This window comes from Notolabrus celidotus, chromosome 5 (genome assembly GCF_009762535.1).
Source record: "Notolabrus celidotus isolate fNotCel1 chromosome 5, fNotCel1.pri, whole genome shotgun sequence".
In the NCBI taxonomy this organism is placed as follows: domain Eukaryota; kingdom Metazoa; phylum Chordata; class Actinopteri; order Labriformes; family Labridae; genus Notolabrus; species Notolabrus celidotus.
This window is the reverse complement of record NC_048276.1, coordinates 29,084,490-29,097,303: the sequence shown is the minus strand read 5'-3', so window position 1 is coordinate 29,097,303 and position 12,814 is coordinate 29,084,490. Positions and strand designations below refer to the sequence as shown.

The following is a 12,814-nucleotide window of genomic DNA, read 5'->3' as shown; positions in this document are numbered from 1 at the left end:
AAATTTAAAACATATTCTGCTTTGTTTAACACTTTTTTTGTTCATATATGTTCTTTCATAGTTTTGATGTCTTTGGTATAAATCTACAGTGTTTCAAATAATTAAAATAAATACAAACCCTTGAATGAGAAGGTGTTTCCAAACTTTTGACTGGTAGTGTATATGGAAAAAACAATACTATAATTCTGTTTTTGTAATGCCCTGGCCCACATATCAATTCTTCCTCATTAAAACGTTAATGTTTGCACAGATCATCAACTGTAAATACCTGAAGAAAAGTCAGGTTATCATAATGTTGATAATGTGAATATAAAGCCAATGCAAAATTGTTAGAAAAAACTTAATTGCTGCTTCTTTTGATTCATTGTTGAGTGTTTCTTTTTCTTTCTTTTAACTGTTTGAATCTTAATACCATATTTGAAAGAATTTGAGTATTTCAATTCAATAACTGAATACATTTGTAAGTCATAAACTGAATATTTTGTTGAATAATTCGTAATAATAACAATTTGTAAATAAAAGTACTAACAAACTATATCCCCAACAAATGTGCAACGTTTCACAAGGTTTTTTTCCTTTAAAATAATTAATGTATATTGATTTTTATTTTCTTTGAAAATGATTAGTTTAAACAACACCATTTACCTCTTTAAATGCTTAATGTGCCCTTCTTTATGTTTGACCTGAGACATTGTTCTTTCTTTCCATTTATTTATTTCTGATTAACTTTTCCTCCATTGTTTTATGTCTATCTTTGTCTATTTTCATTTATGTCATATTGTCACCTACATTCAATTTGTTTCATTTAGTGCAAGAAACCTAAAAAAAAATAAAAACAATTTCACTTCGTTTATGAGATGCTTTTATTGTGAAGGCTCAAACCGGAAGTCATGTGTACGCTACTTTATTTTCACCCTGACAGCTGACTAACTGTTGAACAGCAGGACTTCAATATTACTCAACTCCTCGAGCTTTCTGATGTTATCGTAGAAGATGTTGTTCAGTCCAGCAGGTTTGACTGAGTGTTTTCGAGAATGGGAGGATTTAGAGAAGAATTACCAACAGATCCAGGTAAGTTTAAACCGTGAAACTGATGTGTTACCTTTGAGTGTGTGCAGCGGGGTGAGCTCACAGCCGGGGAAGGTACACAGGCAGGAGGGGATCCGCCCTCCACATCAGATACAGACATGACTGTACTTTATCAGCCAGGAGAGGAACACAAACTCAGAGGAGGTTCAAGGAGACTCTTGTTGACTCTTGTGGACCAGCTCCTCTATCAGGATGTTTCATGACGTCAGTAGGACGCTGTGTTTTGGGGGGAAGCACCATGGGACTCCTACTGCAGTGAAGTATCTAGAGCTTCAAATGTGCACTTCAGTTATAATACAAGTGTAATAATACACACTACATGTTTGTTCAGCATAGTGTCCGGGTGTGACGTGTTGTCATTCAGTACTCACGAGTCAAGTAAAACTGAAAGTATTGAGATCACACACTTAAAGCTCCTGTAAGGAGGTTTTACACAGACTGAGTCAGCATGATGCCTCTTTATGAGTTACAGAAACAAACAAGATCAGCAGTGCTAGGACTGAAGATTCCTATGATGCATTTTTTTAAATTAACATCATGCTGCAGAAACAGCCTCTTTTACTGATTCTCAATCTGTATTCACATGTTCACAAAACTTGTGAAAATTCCCAAAATTTAGGGAGCATGTGTGAACACAGTCAGCCACATTTTCACCTGACTTTCACTTTACCTATGATTTATGATGCTTCTAAACTAGCGGCAGCTGCTGTTCTCTATACGGGCATGTTGCTTCATAGCTAGCGGCATGCAATCGGCGTGTTTCGATCAAGTGTTATAAACTGAAATTCATCGAGAATCCGCTTGAGGCTGGCTGCAGAAACCACATACACACTAATTCAAAAAAGATGATCTTTGCAGCAGAAATAAACATGTTAACAGCCTGGTTCAAAAGACAGCTTGGGTCTCACAGTTCAGAAGATATTAAGATTTTGAGTTTTGCCCAAATAAGAACATGACTGACTTGATTGACAGGTGGGAACACATAGCTGTCGGCTAGGAGGCTCAAACCCTGCCTCTTTACCTCACACTCTTTGGTTGAGTTCAGCATTACTAATATGTCTGCTGCCGACGATTGGCTTCAAAACAGCGCTCAGGATCAGATGGGTGATGTCACGGATACAACATCCATTACTTATACAGTCTATGGTTCAGAGCAGCCTCGCATTTAAGCATGCTGTAATGCATGCACACCAGTTTCGTGGGTCCCATACAGCAGAGCTTGTAAAACAGATTGAGTTTAACAACAATGCTAGCTGGATAAAATTGAATTGAATACTAAAAAAAATAACTTTAAATATGTAATATAGGGGGAAAAACAGTGTGCAGCTAAACTCTCTTATCTCTTGTGCAACTATTATCAAGGCAAACACGAGTATCAGATCAGGACTCGGTATCGGCAAGTATTCAATATTAAAAAATCGGATCTGGATTGGGGGCCAAAACAGCCAATCGAGACATCTCTAATGCTAATGAGTGTTAAATTTCAACTCATAATAGGATCATTTACTGTAAAATGCTGCTGCTTATATATGTGCAGGACACCATCAGCAAAGAGACAGAAGGTACCGCTTTGTCCACAGGTGGCGGCAAAATCAACACAAACAGAAAGTTGCTTATTGTAGCTTTAAAAAGTACCAATAAGGCCAATACAGCAACACAGTGATACAGGAAAAGTCATAAACAAAAAGAGAAAAGTCCTTATTTTTGCAGTATATATTCAAGTAGAGCTGCATTTAGATTTTTTTTTAAAAAGGATTAAACTAATATTTGTTTTTATCACGTGTTAACTTGCTGATTATGTGTTTGGTCAAGTAATTTATGTTTATGTAATAAATTAATTCAGGATTCAGAATTAAAACGTTCATTACAGTTACGAAGCAACACACAGATGCATCTTTACACTATTTTATAAAAACAAGAGAAAATTTAACATTTATCACAAAGCAGAAAATTTTCATTGGTAAAGAAAACAGGAATTTGTTTTTGCTTGAAAAACATATTTTGCTCACAAATATTTGTGAAATATTATCAAAACATAAATAGTTCTAACATCACAAAAAATCTTGATGTGTCAAGGGACGAGTAAGCTGTCAAATAAATGTACTACAAGTAAAATAGTGGCTTTGGAAGTGGAGTAGGAGTATATAGAGGCAAGAGAAGGAAAAGCTCAGCACATGTCCTTCTCCTTTGTACGTTTTTAAAAAGTTATACTCCAAACTTTGGGCTCAAACATGGGCATCAGATGAGACAGTGACACGGAAGAAGTTGATGTAATGAAGATGTCACAACATGATCTCCATTACAACACAGCAAACTGTGCAAGACTCTTCAGCTGCTATTGTAGGTCACATGCTCAGAGGAAGACAGAACGCCTCTGTCTGTCCAAACCAGTCAGCAAATATAGACATACCGTACGAGACACGCAAGGATACGATCAGATGTGTGAGAGTCCACAGGTAGGTTATCATCATGGAGGATATTATCAGTTAAATCAGAATCAATCCACATGAGTCTGATATGAAAGGACCATTCTGCTTTTTACCTTTTTTATTGAAGTAATATTACATGATGGATTATTTAGATGATAATCCAAACTGAGCTTTCAAAGATAGATATGCAGTGCCCCCCTGCTCAGCATTATTGTGGACAGTTTACAGATATTTTTGTGTCCTCCCTACCTTGCACATTGTAAGTAACTAAAAATAAAACTTTTTGCATTTCACAAATATTAAATGTTTCAACTTTTCCCCTCCAGGACACCCATCGTCTCTACAAACAGAAACTAGAGGAAGTGGCCAAACTGCAGGACAGCTGCTCTAGTGGCATAGCCCGTCAGAGGAAGAAGCTAAAAGAGCTCACTGTGTCACTGGCAGAGTGAGTATTGATCAGCTGGTCACTGAGAATATGCTGTATGTGTTTTTATAAAGTAACACAGACTAGATTACTGAAATAATCTCTGCATAGGTTTACAGACACCTTTGTTTGGGTGTTACAGTAAAGTCACTTGGCAAAGTACAGGGAGAAGAAGGCAGGGAGTGGTCCTGTGGGTGTTCGAGCATAGACTACAAAACACGGAGGTGGTCTGAGCGACGTCACCCTTTGGTTTCTGAAGAGGAGTGGCTGATTTATACTTCTGCGTCGGCGTTGTGTTTTCCGCATTTACAGGACTTCCAGGATCCCGGACACTGGCCGCACATCGGCCTTTTATTTAATCTCCTCCTCTTTATTCTTCATGTAATCATGTCTGTATGATAAATAGCACAACAACATGTATCAGCTGTAGATTGACATAACACGCTCTGAATCACTGTGGAAAAGTAAAGAGAGATTGTAGCGGGGAGAGAGACCACATTGCCCTATCAAGTATAAATCAGCCTAAAGCCTGGTTTATACTTCTGCGTTGATGAGGCTACACCAAGTAGTTCCGCGTAGCTCACTTAGCTCCAGTAGCTACGCAGAGGCCTATGCACGTAGCTGACGTGCACCTCCTCCAAAATATAACTATACGTAGAATTGACGCAGACCGCAAGCCCTGTGATTGGTCCGCTTGACAGCATTGTGTTTCCTGCATTTACAGCTCTTCCGGGATCCTGGACATCGGCCGTGTATTTCATCTCCTCCTCTCTATTCTCCATGTAATCATGAAGATGATGTATCAGCTGTAGATTAACATAACATGCTCTGAATCACTGTGGAAAAGTAAACAGAGATTGTAGCGGGCTGGACACCCGGCTATCAGAGAGATCACACTGCACTCAAGCGGTTCGGCGGAGTATTGCTGCGTGACACGGACACATTGACGCACAAGTATGTGGTGCTCACGTACCTGTCGATCACTGCTGCGTAGAGTCAACGCAGAAGTATAAATCAGCCTTTAGCTTTTAAAAAAAGGCCTACATTTAACAAGTCTTGTTCATTTGTACATGCATGATTCTATGATGTTGTATTTACGTGATATTCTTTTTCATTTCTTGATTAGATGCAAAACAAACACTCCAGCACCAACATTAAGCCCGGAAGAGTTGGACGCCATCACTGAAATCGAGGACTCCATCATAGAGAGAGCAGAGGTTTTCTCTGAGATGGAAGCTTTTCTGCCACAAAAGAACGGGTTGGTCTTTGAGTTTCTGATTTATAACCTAATAATGGACCACTTTTTATTTTTGAATTTGTATCCATCCATCCATTGTCCTCCGCTCATCCGGGTCGGGGTCCGGGTCACGGGGGCAGCAGTCTCAGCAGGGAAGCCCAGACACTCCTCTCCCAGGCCACTTCCACCAGCTCTTCTGGGAGGATAACGAGGCGTTCCTAGGCCAGCTGAGAGATATAATCTCGCCAGTGTGTCCTGGGTCTTCCCCATGGCCTCCTCCCAGACGGACATGCCCAAAACATCTCCCCAGGGAGACGTCCGGGAGGCACCCTGACCAGATGCCCGAACCACCTCATCTGGCTCCTCTCGATCCAGGGGAGCAGCAGCTCTACTTTGAGCCTCTCCCCGATGTCTGAGCTCCTAACCCTATCTCTAAGGCTGAGCCAAGCGGCAACCTCCGGTCTCAAACGATGAAGCCAATGCGCAAGTGCTATAAACTGCAATACATCGAAAATCTGCTTGAGGCTGGCTGCAGAAACAACAGATACCACATACAAATGAATGGGAAAAAGACGATGTTTGCAGCATTAATAAACATGTTTACAGCCTGGTTCAAAAAACGGCTTGGCCCTACAAAGCTAATCTCTCTAATGGCACACACTGTACGGGGGGTGAATTTTTTTCTAACATGACAGTTCAGAAGATATTAAGATTACCAGTTTTGCCCAAATAAGGACATGACTGACGTGACTCCCAGTCGGGAACACATAGCTATTGGCTAGGAGGCTCACACTACGTCACACTCTGCCTGGTTGAGTTCTGCATTTCCAATATGGCTGCTGCCGTCGATTTGCTTCAAAACAGCTCTCAGGAACAGATGGGTGACGTCACGGATACTACGTCCATATCTTATACAGTCTATGGGCTGAGCCCAGCAACCCTGCGGAGAAAGATCATTTTGGCCGCTTGTATTCGCGATCTTGTTCTTTCGGTCACTACCCACAGCTCGTGACCATAGGTGAGGGTTGGAACGTAGATTGACCAGTAAACTGAAAGCTTTGCCTTCTGGCTCAGCTCTCTCTTCACCACAACAGACCGGTACAGCATCCGCATCACTGCAGATGCCGCCCCTATCTGTCTATCAATCTCGCGCTCCCTCTTTCCCTCACTCGTGAACAAGACCCCAAGATACTTAAACTCGGGGGGCAAAGACTCTCCTCCGACCCGGAGTGGGCAAGCCACCCTTTTTCCGACTGAGCACCATGGCTTCAACTTGGAGGTGTTGATCCTCATCCCCGCTGCTTCACACTCGGCTGCAAACCGTCCCAGTGCGAGCTGGAGGTCATGGCTCGATGACGCCAAAAGGACCACATCATCTGCAAAGAGCAGAAATGGAATCCTAAGGTCACTGAACTGGACATCCTCCGGCACTTGGCTGCGCCTAGAAATTCTGTCCATAAAAGTTAGGAACAGAACCGGTGACAAAGGGCAGCCCTGGTGGAGTCCAACCCCAACTGGGAATGAATTTGACTTACTGCCAGCAATGCGGACCAAACTCTGGCTCCGACAATACAGAGACTGAATGGCCTGTTTCTAGATATGTGTATACTTTTAAAACAACAAAACGTTTCTCTTCATGAATGAGTGTCTCCACTTCCTATTCAGGTTATACCTCAGCCTTGTCCTGGGAAACGTCAATGTAACACTCCTCAACAAACACTCTAAGTGAGTCATCTTTACAGTCATGATACTAAAACAGCCTTTAAACCCACGATCATATAACATCTCATCACACCTTTATGATTTCTGTTTGCAGGTTTGCCTACAAAGATGAATATGAGAAGTTCAAACTGATCCTCACAGTAATCCTTTTCGTCTTCTCCTTCACGTGTCGCTTTCTGTTCAGCTCCAGGTGAGACTCCCCTGAGCTTTGTTTAAGCTTGTAGCAACATTAAAACATCTGTCCTCCCTGTCCTCTTTCTGACATCTCTTTGTAGACACTTTCTCTGTCTGCTCTCTCTCTTTTCTCCCCTCTTATAAAAGCTGGAGGCTAAGGGAGGTAGAGCGTACGGCCTAACGGGCAGGTGTGAGCTGGGGCTCTGTCTTCCTGACCTCTTCCTAACACCTCTCTACAGACTCCTCTTACTGTTTTACTATTTTTCTCTGAATGTGTGATGCAGGATTACCAAACTAAATTAGACGTTAATTTGACTTGGAGAGATTGGCTCTGTATACTGAAGGAACGTAGCATTGCTGATTTAATTTAAACAACAGCTTCAAAGTCATTTCTTGTACGCTCACTTTAAAGGCTCCTCTTTGGAGTTGGTCAATGTAACTTGGGTTGAGCAGGTTGATCTTCGTGAAGGTGAAGTGAGTAAAACTTACAGATGAGGCCCGCTGGCAAAAAAGCCCCGGAGGCAAACTTCACTCATTACCGGTGTAAGCTTGTATTCTTTGTACAAACATCAAGGCAGAGGCAGCATAGCCAAAAAGGACATAGATGGAGGAAGCTAGCAAAAGCAAAAAACAGGGTTTGCTTTGAAGTGGTTGGCATCTATGAATAACATTCCAACTCTGATGGGAGCAGAGTCAAAGAAACACCCTAATAATGGACCCTCATGTCAGTACTGAAGAGTCTTTAGAGACTTATTACGGCTGATCTCACTGTGGACTGCCTTCACTGCTTGGCCTGTGGTGGAATTGACGAGCTTGTTGATTTTATACATCAGAACTGAATTTAGAAGTGTTTAACTCTTTGTTTGTTTGTTTGTTTGTTTGTTTGTTTGTTTGTTTTCAGAGCCCTTGATGCCCTCTTCAACTTCCTGTTGGTGTGGTACTACTGCACGCTCACCATCAGGGAGAGCGTCCTCATCAGCAACGGCTCAAGGTCTGCAGCTGTTTGACTGCCTCTGTTATTTTTACCCGAGTAAAACAAGCTACGTTCAATGATCTTTGTTGTTTCAGGATCAAGGGTTGGTGGGTGTTTCAACACTATGTGTCCACCTTCCTGTCTGGAGTCATGCTCACTTGGTGAGGGATTCATTCACTGTACATTCATCTCAGGAAACATTTGACACTTTACAGATAAGTCTGAATTTGAAATCATGTCTGATGTTTGTGCTTCAGTTTAACGTGTTACCTTTATTCTCAGGCCTGAAGGACCTCTCTATCAGATGTTCAGGAACCAGTTCCTATCTTTCTGCCTTTACCAAAGTAAGAGACCAAAGCTGTGTCCTTGTTCCTTCTGTGAAACGTACACCATAGGTTATCTGTGTAGTAAACTGTTAAAGGCAGTGTTCTCATCTCTGCACCTGGCAAACTTTTAAACAAAGGTTACAAATGAACTTTAAGTTGGTATCATTCAGCTCTCACTGTAACAGCATGCTCCATGCTTCATGATCTCTCTGAGGTCTGCAGAGGTCGAGAAAAAAGTGTTTAGCAAGGGAAAATGCATAACTTGATAGATATGACAAACTCTTTCTTGGATTATTATCAATTTATATATTTTAATAATAACGACTAAATCTGTTTTTATGAGCTTGATATGAAGGTCTCTTGATGAACTCTGGGGGAAATGGTTTGAATTGTGGTTGCACTTACTGGATACTGTATGTTCAAAGCTGTCATAGAAAAAGTTTCATATCCGAAATAGTTGATCTTCCTCTTGAATGTGAACTAATTTACCCACTTCACGCTGGGTTCAATTTGCATATAAGGCGTTGACAAATCCACAGCCCTAAACATAAACAGTGTTCATGTTAGTGGCAGCATCACATCACACACAGCGTGTTAACAGGTTCACTTGTGTTTGCTCTGTTTGTTTAGGCTTCGTTCAATTCCTCCAGTACTACTACCAGAGTGGCTGTTTGTACCGACTCCGAGCACTTGGAGAAAGACACAACATGGACCTCACAGTTGGTGAGTGCACTTCGAACTTCTGTCAGCCATCAGTTTGTGTTTAGAATGAAATGACTATAAAATTATGGAGATTATAGTCTGATGGTGCTCACAGGATTGGAAATGCTGACTCCAACTAACTTTCAGCCAATTTACAAAGTAGCAGGCGGAGTTCAAGTCAAAGCCCTTTATGCACCTATGTCACCTTTTATGTGCACTTCTGTATACATTTTAACCTCAGTGTAATCCGAATAGATGAGTTATTAAAATAATTCCTCCCCTGTACATGCGGTTTAGATGCCAGCCTCGAGGGGAACCTTGAGGAACTGCAGTTTTATTGCACTCCCACATTGGACTCATTCTTCATAACTGGAGCCTGAAGCTTCGTGCTTCTCACATATGAGCCATACTTTTACTAATTGGTGACAGAAGCTGAATTTCAGTGATGCCAAAGATATTTTTATTGACAAGTTGTGGAGCTGTTGCATAGTTTATATGCCAGAGAACACCAACAAGTTTGATCTATTCCACATCAAAACAAATGTTCTCCTCAGACTCTTTCCTACCAGAGCAGATCTAGACTGTACTCTATGTTCTATTATTAACAAAGACCCAACATCAAGACAGGATAATATCCAGTCCCCTCTTACAGACAGGACTCAGTCTGATCTCATCTTAATCCACCATGAGCAGAGCACTTTGCAGCATTTAGCAAGTTCAAGTGGCAAGGACAAACTTCCTTTAACAGGCAGAAACCTCCAGCAGGACCAGACTCATGTTAGACACACATCTGCTGAGACCATGTTGGAGAGAGGGAGATAAAGAGAGAGAGAGATGATAGTGGTGAGACTGATAGTAGTAGTTGTAAGAGCTGGAGTCTGGCACGTCCACAGCAGCAGAGATCCAGAGGAACCTACGAGACAAGGGAGCTCAGGGACTCCAGAAAGGTCTATGGTTAGTAACTTTAATGGGACAGGAAGAGATAAAGTAAGTGACAGGCAGACAGGGCAGAGAGAGGGAAAGACTGGATGCCAGTGTGGCAGTCTAAGCCTATAGCAGCATAATTAAGAGCTGGTCCAAGCCTGATCCAGCCCTAACTATAAGCTTTATCAAAAAGGAAAGTTTTAAGTCTACTCTTAAATGTAGAGAAGGTTTCTGCCTCCCAGACCCTGACTGGTAGATGATTCCAAAGGAGAGGGGCCTGATAACTGATGGCTCTACCTCCCACACTACTTTTAGATTCTTTAGATACGACCAGCAGGCCTGCATGTTGGGAGCATAGCATTCTAAAGGGGTACCGGGGCAGATGGGGTGTCATCAAGCGGCAAACTCCGGTCTCAAATGATGAAGCCAATGCGGAAGTGTTATAAACTGCAATACATCGAAAATCCGCTTGAGGCTGGCTGCAGAAACACCGGAAACCACATAGATATGAATGGGAAAAAGACGATCTTTGCAGCATTAATAAACATGTTTACAGCCTGGTTCAAAAAATGTCTTGGCCCTACAACGCTAATCTCTCTAATGGCACACACTGTACGGGGGGTGAATTTTTTTCTAACGTGACGGTTCAGAAGATATTAAGATTACGAGTTTTGCCCAAATAAGGACATGACTGACGTGATTCCCGGTCGGGAACACACAGCCATTGGCTAAGAGGCTCACACTACGTCACACTCTGCCTAGTTGAGTTCCGCATTTCCAATATTGCTGCTGCCGTCGATTTGCTTCAAAACAGCTCTCAGGAACAGATGGGTGACGTCACAGATACTACGTCCATATTTTATACAGTCTATGGGTGTCATCCTTTTTAATGCAATGTTTTAATGAAGGAGAGATATGCTCCAGTGTTTATGCTGGATTAAGTTAATCTCAGTGACTCTCGTGTCTCCTCTCCTGGTGTTCAGAGGGTTTCCAGTCCTGGATGTGGAGAGGTTTGACCTTCCTCCTACCGTTCTTGTTCTTTGGTCACGTAAGTAACCCTCCTGTCAAGCAGCTCCCACTAACTATTATACATTATTATTCATTTACATGAAGCAAAACTTTGAAGTTTGACTCTAGTTACGTGTTTCTGCTTTCACAGTTCTGGCAGCTCTACAACAGCACAACACTGTTTGAGATGTCTCAGCTGTCAGAGTGTAAAGAGTGGCAGGTCCTTACCCCACAGAGTCTCAGTGTGTTCCTCTGTGTATACATCTGTGGGTCCAGAATAATCGCTAACTCTGATGTTTTTCTGCTGTGGTCCAGGTTATGATGTGCGGCTTCTCCTACATGGTGCTCTTCATGGGAAACTTCCTCACCACACTCGGAGTCGTTTACCAGAAATACATGAACAACCAAGACAAGCCCAAGAGCTTATAAGAATGAACCAATGAACTGAGCACACTCACCAAAATCCTCCATTGTATGCAGAAACCAAAGCTCCAACATCGTCTTTGTCGATGCTCTGATTTTCGTCTTTGTTTTTACATGTACTGCCACTTTATCAATGTCCCTCTAAATTCAAGACTGTAAATATCAAAATGAGCTGTCCCAAAGACCAACCAGGTACCTCACAGGTTTTACTAAGTGACAGCGTCAGGGTTCTGAGTTTGTCAGTATTGAATGTGTTACTGAATTAACATCAGATTTAGTGAAATATTTATTTAGGAAAATCTACAGTTTGTTACTGAGCAATCACATGATGAAGCCTTATAAAGTAGCATTTTAAACACTCCTCCAAACCCTCCACTTTGTTTGTTTACATGGTTTCATTCAAAGTTTCTGAAATTGTTTCATTTCAGTTCATATTTGAGGCCCAAATGTTTGATAATCCTTTAATGTTTAAGGAAAGTAAAGGTTGGAGAAAGATGAAATAAAAGCGCAACAGATTTGTTTTGTTGTGGAATAATATTTTTTGTGTGTCTTACTGCTTTTCCTATGTCACGACTTCAGATATATATACAGTAGAGGAGGCCTTAAAAACATAGTACCAAACTCTGCTAAATGAGGTTAAAAGTGGTGCTGAAACTTTCATGCATTTTGCCGATCTTGTACCACGTGTGAAATATTAACGTTGTTGCTCCAGCATGAGCATTCAGTGTCACATTTTATCAAGGTTTTATAAACATGTAATTGTACGTGTATTATCTACACTTCTGTTGTGGAGTGCTTACAACATTTTTATTATTACCTTATGTGGAGCACAAAGCTAACTAAAGGGTAGGGTCTTGCATTTTCAAACTTGTCTTCAACCAACAGGCGTTTGTTTTGACTTTTAAAGATATTCCCTCTCTGTAATAGTTCAATCTGGTCGTTAAGAGGTCTTATAAGAGGCCTTTGTATCTTAAAGAGCTCATAGTGCCCTATTACCCCTCGGGAACGTTACACTCCCAACATGCAGGCCTGCTCGTCGCACCTAAAGTCTCTAAAAGTAGTATGGGAGGTAGAACCTTCAGTTATCAGGCACCTCTCCTTTGGAAGACACCCTCTCTACTTTTAAGAGTAGGCTTCAAACTTTCCTTTTTGATAAAGCTTATAAGTTAGAGCTGGCTCAGGCTTGGACCTGCTCTTAGTTATGCTGCGATAGGCTTAGACTGCCAGGAACTGACACATTGGTATCTATCCCACTTACTTTAACCCTTCCTGTCCCTTGAAAGTCACTAACCATAGACCTTTCTGGAGTCCCTGAGCTCCCTTGTCTTGTAGGTTCCTCTGGATCTCTGCTGCTGTGGACATGCCAGACTCCAGCTGCTACAA

General features: G+C 41.6%; 1 protein-coding gene across 2 annotated transcripts; it reads left to right on the top strand.

Moving 5' to 3' along the window:
• The first annotated feature begins 891 nt into the window (after positions 1–891).
• On the top strand, positions 892–11,968 carry LOC117813034 (transmembrane protein 120A-like). Of its 2 annotated transcripts, XM_034684081.1 has the most exons (12): positions 892–1,071; positions 3,845–3,963; positions 5,069–5,200; positions 6,845–6,904; positions 6,996–7,091; positions 7,977–8,066; positions 8,144–8,209; positions 8,331–8,392; positions 9,005–9,097; positions 10,984–11,048; positions 11,160–11,228; positions 11,324–11,968. In XM_034684081.1, exons 1-12 carry the CDS (start codon positions 994–996, stop codon positions 11,435–11,437), a joined length of 1,044 nt encoding a protein of 347 aa, XP_034539972.1. In that variant the 5' UTR covers positions 892–993; the 3' UTR covers positions 11,438–11,968. The 2 variants fall into 2 exon arrangements, with proteins under 2 accessions (XP_034539972.1, XP_034539973.1); XM_034684082.1 differs by lacking the exon at positions 8,144–8,209.
• Positions 11,969–12,814: the final 846 nt, after the last annotated feature.

Coding starts and splice junctions, on each gene's coding strand:
- LOC117813034 (XM_034684081.1), top strand. CDS start 994: ATGTTGTTCAGTCCAGCAGGTTTGACTGAGTGTTTTCGAGAATGGGAG. Junction 8,067..8,143: donor CTCATCAGCAACGGCTCAAG/GTCTGCAGCTGT, acceptor TTGTTGTTTCAG/GATCAAGGGTTGGTGGGTGT. Junction 9,098..10,983: donor CAACATGGACCTCACAGTTG/GTGAGTGCACTT, acceptor CCTGGTGTTCAG/AGGGTTTCCAGTCCTGGATG.